Here is a 10,402-nt window from a genome sequence, read left to right as displayed (position 1 = left end):
AACAACAACAACAACAACAACAACCAGCCCTGACAGCAGCAGTCTAAAGTAGTCATTGCTGACTGAGGGTGATTTTGTAACCCCTCTTCACCAAGGGGCATTTGTTAATATCTGCAAACAGTTTTGGCTGTCACAATGGTGGTACTGTGGTGCTACTAGTATCTAGTAGTGCGGTGGCTCTGTAAGATCAGCACTGGACTCTGAACCACAAGATCCGCAGTTTGAGCCTACCAGCCACTCCACAGGAGAAAGTAAGATGAGACATTCTGCTCGAGTAAGATTTACAGCCTCAGAAATCCTATAGAGGGTCACTATGAATCAGAACCGAACAGATGGCATTTCACAACAACAACAACAACACTGGAGTCTAGTGAGAAGAAGCCAGGGATGCTGCTAAACATCCTACAATGAACAGGACAGGTCTCCACAACAAAGATTTATCTAGCCCCCAATGGCAATAGTCCCAAGAGGTTGAGACCCCCTGGCTTCTTCTGTCTCCAAAGCATCCAGCTGCTTGACCTTGGGCAAGTCAATCTCCTCTTGTCTTTGAGCCCCTTTCTTCAGCTCTATCATAGTTGTGTTATGCAAATTTGTATTTTTAATGCTTATTAGCATGGTGCTTCGCAGCCAATCAGTACTTGATACCTGATTGTTGTTTTCCTTCATTCATTCACCCATAAATCACCTGAGAAGGCCAGGATCAAAGAGCGATCAGACCTCACAAGTCAAGCTGTTGCTGCAGAAGATGAAGTAGTGTAGAATGTGACAGGTGGCTTTGGGGGTGCCCAGAAGGAAGGAGGGAGAGGCTTTGTGGGGACTCAGAGGAAGGAGGAAAAGAGTGAGGGCATAGTGGGGTTAGGAAAGGATTTTAAGAAAATATGATATGTTGTTGCATTTGTTGTTATGTGCCGTCAAGCTGATTCTGACTTGTAGTGATTTTATAGGACAGCGTACAGTTGTCCCAGAGAATTTCCTTTACCTCTGTGGAAGCACACTACCACCTGTTGATTGACTGGTGGGTTTGAACTTCTAACTTTTCGGTTAGCAGCTGAGTGCTTAACTACTGTGCCACCAAGGTTCCTACTTAATTTTTGGTAAGTCTCAAAATGATGGTTTTAAGTTCTAACCTCAAGATTCAAGCCTACCAATGTTTTTCAAACATCTGCTCAAGACAGAGGTTCAGAAAAGTTAAGTGATTTGTCTGAGACCACACAGCCAGGAAGTACTCTCCTCTCATCCAGCAGTTATAGAATATCAGATGCCAGCAAGCCTTCCTTCCGGCTGTCATTGAACTATGAGAGACAAGACTGTGGAGAAGGTGGTTTGGTCCTGTGAGCTGGTGAGGTGGGAGGCCAGCTGGAGGGTGTGATGGGAGGGGCACTCAGTGCTCCTCCACACCCCATTGGCTCCCATAATGCCCACGCTGTTTCCCTTGGAACCACTACATAGGGAGCAGGCTCTGTTCCTAAGAGGGCCTTCTAACCCAGGCAAATATAGGATTAAGAGGGTGGGTTATGTTTTAACAAAAGAGCCCTGGTGGTGCAGTGATTGAGTGCTTGGCTAATGGAAAGGTTGGTGGTTCAAACCTACCAAGTGGCTATGCAGGAGAAAGATCCGGCAATATGTTTCTGCAAAGACTGCAGCCAAGAAATGACTAAGGGGCAGTTCTACGGTCACGTGGGGCCACTCTGAGTCAAAATCAGCTCAATGGTACCTAGCAACAATAGGTTTTAACCAGTTGCTCAGATTCTGTTACTAAAAAACTTATTTTCAACAACTCAACAAATGAATGACCAGGAAGCTTAGAGGGGAAAGGTCTAGAAATGGGTCTCCAACTTTGTATGGAAAGAAGATCCTTATTGGATGGATGCCTGGGCTTCAGGGCTGGGAGAAGCAGGTGTGGGAGGGCAGGGGCGTATTGCTTGGGGTATGTGTCCTTGACTGATCCTTTCAGACCCGATGATCCCAGGGATGCAGACTCAGAGCTGGTCACCATGGCACAGGCTGAGGACTTTGTTTTCAGTGTGCTGTTGAGTCAGCTGGACTCATTGGCATGTGTGGTCAGTGCATAGTGCCTTCCAACCCAGGGGGCACACCTTCCAGTGTGATACAGTGAGCAATATTCTGGGGCTGGCTTGGGGCTAAAATAAAACAGACATTCCTGCTACCAGGAGCCAACTTGCAAACTGGATCAGTATACCAGCAATCTTCAGTTACCGTGTCCTGGCCTCATGGGGAGGGGCTTGGGCAGGTCTAGGAGTCCACCATTCAGGTTTGTGGGGCCCATTTCAGGAGACAGGGAGGAGTTTCAGCTCTAGATATCAACCCTTCATTTCATCATTCTGGATCAATTTCTTTCATTGCTGATTGAGCTCAAAATAGAAAAATGAGTTCAAACAAAAACCTTGCAGGAAAAGTCACACCTTAAGGTTTCAACAGCTAAGAACCTGAAAGCCAATCACCTTAGCTTCCCAGGCAGAAGGTCAGAAGGAATTTGGGAGGACATGGGTTAAAGAGGCAGAAGAGCCACTGGTCTGGAAGGCAGGACGCCTCTGACCTTGACTTGTTTCAACACTTAACTGAGAGCTGGTCTTGCCAGAACATTTCAAGCAAGAGAAAAGAGATCTCATCCTAGGTTAAAGAAAGACGACCTCCTCCCCTCTCAGGCGAGTCACCAACATTTATGCTTCGACAGAGTCCATCCTAATCAAACTGCTTCTTTCAGAAAATTTTTGGTGTTAGAGATTTATGGACTCCATTGTAGGAGGGTAGATGTCAGCAGCTCCATCATCAGTGGGCATCTCTCCTTCCTCCTGGCCCATGGTGATTATAGGCTGACTGATTCTACTTCCCCTCTTTGTGTCATGGATCCCTTTTAGAAGCTTTCTGGGAGATTCATGAAGTTTCTGCTTGATTACCTAGCTTGACAGTGAGCTCATCCCCTTAGGAGGCAGCCAGTTCTACTAGGAGACTCTTAATCATCTTTGCATTCATTGGCTTAACAATCCACTCTAGAGTTTGACCAGGGGTCCATAGCTAGCCTTCTAGTTGGTAATTTCTGGAATCCTCTCTTTTCCCTTTTGCAATTAAGATTAGAGTCTTCTGGGATGGCTTCAGGTCCCCAGTTTTCTCCAGTAGTTCTGATGTTGTGTCAGCAGCCTGGGATGCATTGCCTGTGGTCTGGGGCCTTGGACTCTATGAATGACCACATGATATCTTAGGGTCTCCTCTCTGCCCTGGGCTCTGGCCCCTTCTTGCTCCTGTTGCTTTTAAATTTGCTAACTTGATGGCTGGGTTTCTAGCTAGATAAGATGGCAGGAACCAGGTGACGAGCAGCTGAGCTTTCTTTTCATCTGAGAATACACTACTGGCGCTCCTTCCTCAAGTCTAGGGGCCTTTCCTTTCCATGTGACTGGAAGGTTCAATGAATCTAAAAGCTCCTTCAACATGTTTTCAGGAAGTAGCTGTTTGAGGCTGTGGAACATTTCTGCAAGAGCTGGAAGCTGGCGGCTGGCTTGGGAGGTGGACCCACTATGGCTCAGAACCTGTTCTGGATGAAGCAGAAAGGCTGGACCCACCAGCCACAGGCTCCCAGGGAGGTCTGCCAGACTCTCAGAGCTGAGGAGCTGGGTTTCCAGGGTAAGGTGGCTAATAGTGACGGTGACAGCGGCCAGCAATGGAAGCCTTCAGTGCTCTAAAATAGCAACCCAACACTGGTCTCAGTGCCAGTCAACATCATGGCATCACTTCTGTGGATTTTGAAAGTCCCCTCTCAGTCCCACCTCCTGACCCCAAATGAAAGAGTCTCAGATTGTAATGTAACCACCACCTCTTTAAATGGAAACTTGCAGATGATTGCTATTTGAAAACAAGTTCCAGGTAGATAGTCAGGGACAATAGAGAACTGGGGTCTATGTTCACAGCGTGAAGAGAGGCAGCCTGGACTACCTTCTTCTGACTGGAGTAATAGAACCAAGAGTTGGGCAGAGGTGGAAGAAGTTGCTCAGGCCAGGCTGGGGTTTGGAGTTCCTGGTCTCCCACCCCACACTTGGGAACCCATTACCCTGTAGGGTCTCTCCTCTTGACTGACACCCTGAGCTGTTTGGACCATTTTCAGGGTTCAGCTCAAGCTCCCCGGAATCCCTGAAACCCGTATTCACCTCCCCTTCTTTTTAGGTCTCCAGTCCTAGACATCCACAGATTACTGTACTTACTGGAAGCAGGAAACTGAGCGGACTCATTCAAGAGGCTTTTTCTCCAACCATTCCATTAAAGTGCTGTCAACTGAACTGTTACCTTAATAATCCCGTGTCTACCTCAGAGGCTGAAGAAGGAGACACTGGGCAGGCATTTTCTTACTGTCCCCGACCTCAGGAATCAGAATGCTTCCACCTGCGTACACAACTCTTTCGGCTTTATTGCTTGCTGCCTCCCATGACTGATTGTTTTCTAGGGGCCCTCTGGTAGTGTAGTGGTTACGAATCAGGCTGCGAACCTCACAGTCAGCAGTTCGAAACTACCAGCTGTTCCGCGGGAGCAAGATGAGGCGTTTTGCTCCCGTAAAGATTTACAGCCTCGGAACTGACTCCACGGCGGCGCATAACAACATTTGAGTGCCGGCTCCTTCCCAGGTCCTTCCCTGACCACCTCTTCTTCCCTAGCCTAGGCCTTTCCTTCTGTAAGAACCTTAACACACACTACCTTGATTAGGATTAGATGTGTAGACGAGCACAGGGTCTTGAAGTGTAGGCTTTTCCTTAGTTTCTTTCAGCCCACTCTCAAATTTGAAAGGTGCCGCTCTGTTTGTATGCTGACTCCTGGTGGTAGGAATCCTTTCAGCTCATTTTGGTCCCTCCCACGCACAGTCGCATGTGACAAATGCTGGTTGGATTGAATGGCACTGAATTCCCTTGTATCTTGTCATCAGCCCGACCTTGGACCTAGGGGCTCGCCTGTTGGAGCACATGTCCTGCTGTCTGAACTGGGGCAAAGGGAAGCTCTCATTCCTCAGTGCTGGCCCCTTACTCATCCTCAGACTGGGAGCTTCGTGAGGGCAGGCATTCGCTTTTGCATTATTTCTGGCATCCAGGACAGAGCAAGGACTGAGAAGATATGCTGATCTGATCTCTGGATCAGCACTGGACTGTGACCCACAAGGTCGGTGGTTCAAACCCACCAGCGGCTCCTTAGAAACCCTATACAGGATCACTATGAGATGGCACTTAACAACAACAACAACAACAACCTTATAGGGGTGTTCTGAGCGTGAAAGGAGATACAGGAATTTCCTGGAAAAAGTTGGCAATGTTTGACAAATATAACAATATTAAAACTGTTGCATTATAGTATTATATAATGGTTGTGGCATTTACATCTTGGATTCAAGACAGAGGCCATGAGCTTTTATAGATGCGGCTCAGAAAAAAACACGAGTTGAGCATCCGTCCATCTGCCTGCTGCAGGTAATACATGTGCCTCCTCTCCCCCCATTTGGGATTTCTGATCCAGAACCCCAGCAATGTCTTTTCTGAGTCTAAACTCACTCACGAGCCACTACTTAGTGTGGAGGGATGAATGGGAGACTATCCTTCCTTTGGCTAATGTCACTTCAGCTGATCACTTGACCTTCTTCCATGGCTCTACTGACCTCACAGATGATTTAGCAGAATTCAGTGGGATTATGAAAGCACTGCATTGAGAACCATAAAGTCGGCAGTTCAAACCCACCAGCTGCTCCTCAGAAACCCTATACAGGGTTGCTATGAGGAGCTCTGGTAGCGTAGTGGTTACGAATCAGCCTGGGAACCTAAAGGTCAGCAGTTCGAAACTACCAGCTGTTCCACGGGAGAAAGATGAGGCTTTCTGCTCCCATAAAGACTTACAGCCTTGGAAACCCTGTACAGGGTCACTATGGGTTGGAACCCACTCGACGGCACATAACAACAACGAGTCAGCACCAACTTGATGATACTTAACAACAACAACAATGAAAGTGATCTATGAGGGGGGCTTCAAAAAGTTTGTGGAAAAATTTTGTTATCTTTTCCTTCCATATTCCCGAAGACTTTTTGATGAAACTTCATATAAATAGGATGACCTCATAGGTCTTTCTTGGTAAATGAAGAGACAAGCAGAATATCTCCAAATACCTAGGATGCCTGTCTATGCACAGCATGCCGAGTTTCCCACATGTTACTCCTGGGGAGGGGCTTACAGTTTACATAGAACTTCACTGGCTCCTCTATCAATAACTCTGGTAATGCAATGGGTTAAGTGCTGGGCTGCTAATCGAAACGTCAATGATTTGAACCCATCAGCCTCTCTGTGGGAGAAGGATGAGGCTATCTGCTCCTATAAAGGTTGATAAGTCTTGGAAACCCTATGGAGCAATTCCTTATCCTAGGGTGTGGGAATCTCTGTCCTTCTGGAAATCCTGTGGGGTGTCAGTCTCACCTTAAGGACCCTGAATCAGATCAAGCTCAGAGAAGGTGAGTGACTTGTCCAAGGCTGTGACCTAGGGCCAGGCCATCACTATGCATGTGACATCAGGTTCCCCTTTTGTCTGTGGTCAGGCCCATCTGGGACCTCTGCAATGGGAGGCAGAGTCCGCACAGAGAAGTGGCCCAGTGGCCACCTGCTGGGGCACATCTGGAACATCTGGACACCCTCCCACATGGACACAAATGGCCTCAAGCACTCTGAGAGCACGCACAGCCAGGTTGGCCACTTTGATGCGGTTGCTGCCTGCGGCTCTGGGAACCAAATGGGACCTCTAGTCATTGTGGAAATGAGTTTGTGCTGAGTAAGATATGTTCTGGGCCAGAGAAGACGGAAGGCAGAGTGAGTCCAAGAAAGAAGGGAAGGAAGAACTAGACACAGCTCATGAAAGGTGAGACGATGGATCTAGAAAGCTGGGAGGAGTAAGAGCAGAGGGGTGAGACCTAGAGGAAGAGGCCCTAAACCCGTACATACCTCCACCACATGCGAGGAGAAGCCCGTCTGTGACATTTCCAGCCCGAAGGATGTTTCATTCTTGTTGGTACCTAAAACCGAGAGACAGAAAGATGTTGGCTTCAGGCCTGAGAGCGCAGCGTAGCTCAGCTCACAGCTCCTGTCTCCCAGGGGCATGTTCCTGTGGGCCTGAACACCTTTCAAGTGGTCATGGCGGGAGGAGGAGAGGAAGGTGAATACTTGTATCCAGGTGGGCATGAGAGGTGGTTATTTGTAGCCCACTCCCTTCTGAACAGGACTGGAGGCGGAGCGTAGTGGTTACGAATCAGGCTGCTAATCTCACAGTCAGAAGTTCGAAACTACCAGCTGTTCCACAGGAGAAAGATGAGGCTTTCTGCTCCCATAAAGACTTATAGCCTTGGAAACCCTGTTCAGGGTTGCTATGAGTTGGAATTGACTCCATGGCACATAACAACAGCAACAACTATAAGGCTGTTAAACCAGGAAATAAAACAGAAAAAAGCGGACAGAAAGAAATCGTCCACATTTTTGGCAGAAAATGGAATTTCCCACTTTGTCCATCCCTATTATTCACTAATCTTGGCTCCGGATGCCTTGGGGTGGTTCCTGACCATCACGTTTATCTTCAGGGGGGCACTTGTCACTACTTCGTGCTTGCAGAAGAAATCCCAAATGTACTGAGAGCCTCCCGACATCTCTCCCCACCCCCCTCCAGAGGAGTTCCCTGAACACATTGTTGACCTTAATTCTCATCACCCAATTAGAAGAGAGACACTGGTTTGGATATTTAAGTTCTGCTGTGAATGTCAAAACTCACCGCCTGTTTATTTCCACTCTTTTATGAGGGCTGTTTTAGGTAGCACAACCCTTAAGTACTGAGCAACTGAAACAAAAGGTTGGCGGTTCGAATCTACCCAATGGAGAAAGATCTGGCAATTTGCTTCCATGGAGATGACAGCCAAGAAAACCTTGTGAGGCAGCTGCACTCTGTCACTTGGGGTCACTATGGAATCGGCAGGATGACACCCAACAACAACATGACGGCTGCTTAGGACTGACTCTTCATGGTTGTAGTTCATCATTTTCAACACATTGCAGACACCTCAGGCTTTGGAACAGTGCCCTCAAGTTCTTCTTACAGTGCTCCCATATGCCCCAAACCCAAGATTAGAAGGGCCCATTTTAACAATATATGGTGTCAATGAGATAGAAGGGGGAGTTCCAAATGTTAGTGGAAAAATTCCATTATCTTTCACTCCATTTTCCCACAAACTCTTTGAAGCCTCTTCGTATGTGCAAATCAAAGACAGAGTATAAGTCATGAAGAAAGAGGCAACTGAAAGGAATCCTGTAAGAAATGCTTTCAGTGGAGTAGGGGCAGAGAGGCGAGGGAGTAAGCATTCCAGACTGTAGAGGCAAAGCCATGAGAGCTGCCAGATAAAATACAGGCTTCCCAGTCACATCTGAATTTCAGATAAACACAAAATTCTTTTTTAGTATAAATGTTGGTGGTAAGTGCTGTCGAGTCAGTTTGGACTCATAGTGACTCTGTATAGGGTTTCAGAGGCTTTAAAATTTCATGTGAGGAGCAGAAATCCTCATCTTTCTCCCATGGAGTGGCTGGAAGGCTCGAACTGTGGACTTTGTGGTTCACAGACCAGTGCTTATCGTATGAAGTCACCTCACTCCCATAGTATTAAATATGCCCCAAATATTATATTTTATATTCACTAAATCTGGCTATCTGCTAAATGTAGCACCCATAGTTCAAACCCAAGCTGTGTGAGCCTGGGTAAGTCACCTAACTCTTTGGAGATCACTTTCCTCAGCTGTACACCGAGGAGACTATAAGCACCTTTCAGGATGGTCTGTGACGTGCATAGTCCCATGGCCAGCCCTGAGTGATGTTCCATTATTGTCATGTATTATAAAGCGAGGATTTCTAAACCTAGAGCCCTGGTGACTTGGCTGCTAACCAAAAGGTCAGTGTTGGAACCCACCAGACATTCCATAGGAGAACGATGTGGCGGTCTGCTTCAGTAGACATTGTTATTATTAAGTGCCACGAGTTGGTTCTGACTCATAGGGACCGGATAAAGGGTGTCCAAGGAGCAGCTGGTGGGCTTGAACCGCTGACCTTGCGGTTCCAGAGCCACACCAGGAGTCGTTCGGTAGAGATTACAGCTTTGGAAGCCCTATGGGGCAGTTCTACTCCGACTTTCATGGTTGCTGTGTCAGAATTGATTTGATGGCAATGGCTTCTTTGGCTTCGTTCTAAACTGGGGCAGTGGTGTCTCAGTGGTAAAATTCTCACCTTCCACATGGGAGACTTGGGTTTGGTTCTTGGCCAATGAACCTTAGGTACAGCCACTACCCACTGTGTATTGCCATGATGCTGAATAGGATTAAGCAGAACCTTCAGAGCAAGACAGAATAGGAAGAAAGGCCTGGTGATCTACTTCTGAAAATCAGAGAATGAAATACTTATGGGTCACAATGAGCCTGTGAAACCATTCCTGGGTTTTCCTCTATGGGATTAACCTGATATGAGTCCAGGAGGGTGGGTCCCCTTCTTGGCATTCCTGGCTTACCTTCCAGACTGAAGATTCTGTCCCCGAGGGCATCGACAATGTCCTTCAGGGCTGCCTCATCGGTGACGTTGAAGAAGTGCTTGTCATCGGGGTCGCTGGCGATGTATTTGATTTCATTTAGAAATGTTTCTGGATTGATCCCTCTGCGGTTGTAGTAGCCCAGGACCTGCCAGGGAACCAGGGCAGGGACAACAATCCAGAACATAAGACAGACTTTCCCATTCACCCCATGGTTCCTGACCCCCTGGGTCCCAGGGTGGGCTGGAGACACCACTGTTCCAATAGTCCAGAGCATTCCAAAAGTCCCTTTTGCATCTTGGAGCAGACTGCCTTATTGATGCAAGATAAGGTATCTGTTCTAAGCTAGAATTATGCATGGTGGGACTGTGGGTTACTTTCTAGTTTTCTGTGGTTTCAAAACACCCCTAGCAAAGGAGGCAAAAAACACAAACATTTTTGTGGACAGATCTGGATTCTCAACTGTTCTTCAGAAGAGGCTAGGTTTGAGGATCTTTCAACCTGGACAGTTTTGCTACACTGCCTGGAAAATGCCCCTCCAAGTCCTTAGGAACTAGTGGTCACGCCTTGAAAAGGCAGCCAATGGCTGTGAGGTGGAGGCAGGGAGTGGACAGGTGGGCGGGACTTACGGCCACAGCGTATCTGGTCACGTTGTCCCTCTCACTTTGCTGGATCACCTTCTCCAGGTCAGGGCTGTCATGGGACTCCCCATCTGTGATAACAATCATCACCTTCTTGGCCCCTTTCCTGCCGCCTTTCTGGAAAGCCTCTGAGCTAGAATGGAGCACAGGGCAAGGGTCAGAAGAAGGAAGCAGAGACGG

The 10,402-nt window shown here is 47.6% G+C and overlaps 1 protein-coding gene across 1 annotated transcript in view; it reads right to left on the bottom strand.

Moving 5' to 3' along the window:
* Nucleotides 1–10,402, bottom strand: part of ITGA11 (integrin, alpha 11) — a 164,904-nt gene that overhangs the window by 46,424 nt on the left and 108,078 nt on the right. The window contains exons 8-10 of the mRNA XM_006866554.1: nt 10,211–10,355; nt 9,564–9,729; nt 6,973–7,043 (exon numbers count right to left, since the gene is read on the bottom strand). Coding sequence (XP_006866616.1) covers nt 6,973–7,043; nt 9,564–9,729; nt 10,211–10,355 — 382 coding nt within the window. The remainder of the gene's footprint in view (nt 1–6,972; nt 7,044–9,563; nt 9,730–10,210; nt 10,356–10,402) is intronic.

Source organism: Chrysochloris asiatica, unplaced genomic scaffold, assembly GCF_000296735.1.
Source record: "Chrysochloris asiatica unplaced genomic scaffold, ChrAsi1.0 scaffold00092, whole genome shotgun sequence".
Classification (NCBI taxonomy): domain Eukaryota; kingdom Metazoa; phylum Chordata; class Mammalia; order Afrosoricida; family Chrysochloridae; genus Chrysochloris; species Chrysochloris asiatica.
The sequence above is the reverse complement of the archived record's forward strand: the minus strand, read 5'-3'. Positions and strand labels throughout refer to the sequence as shown.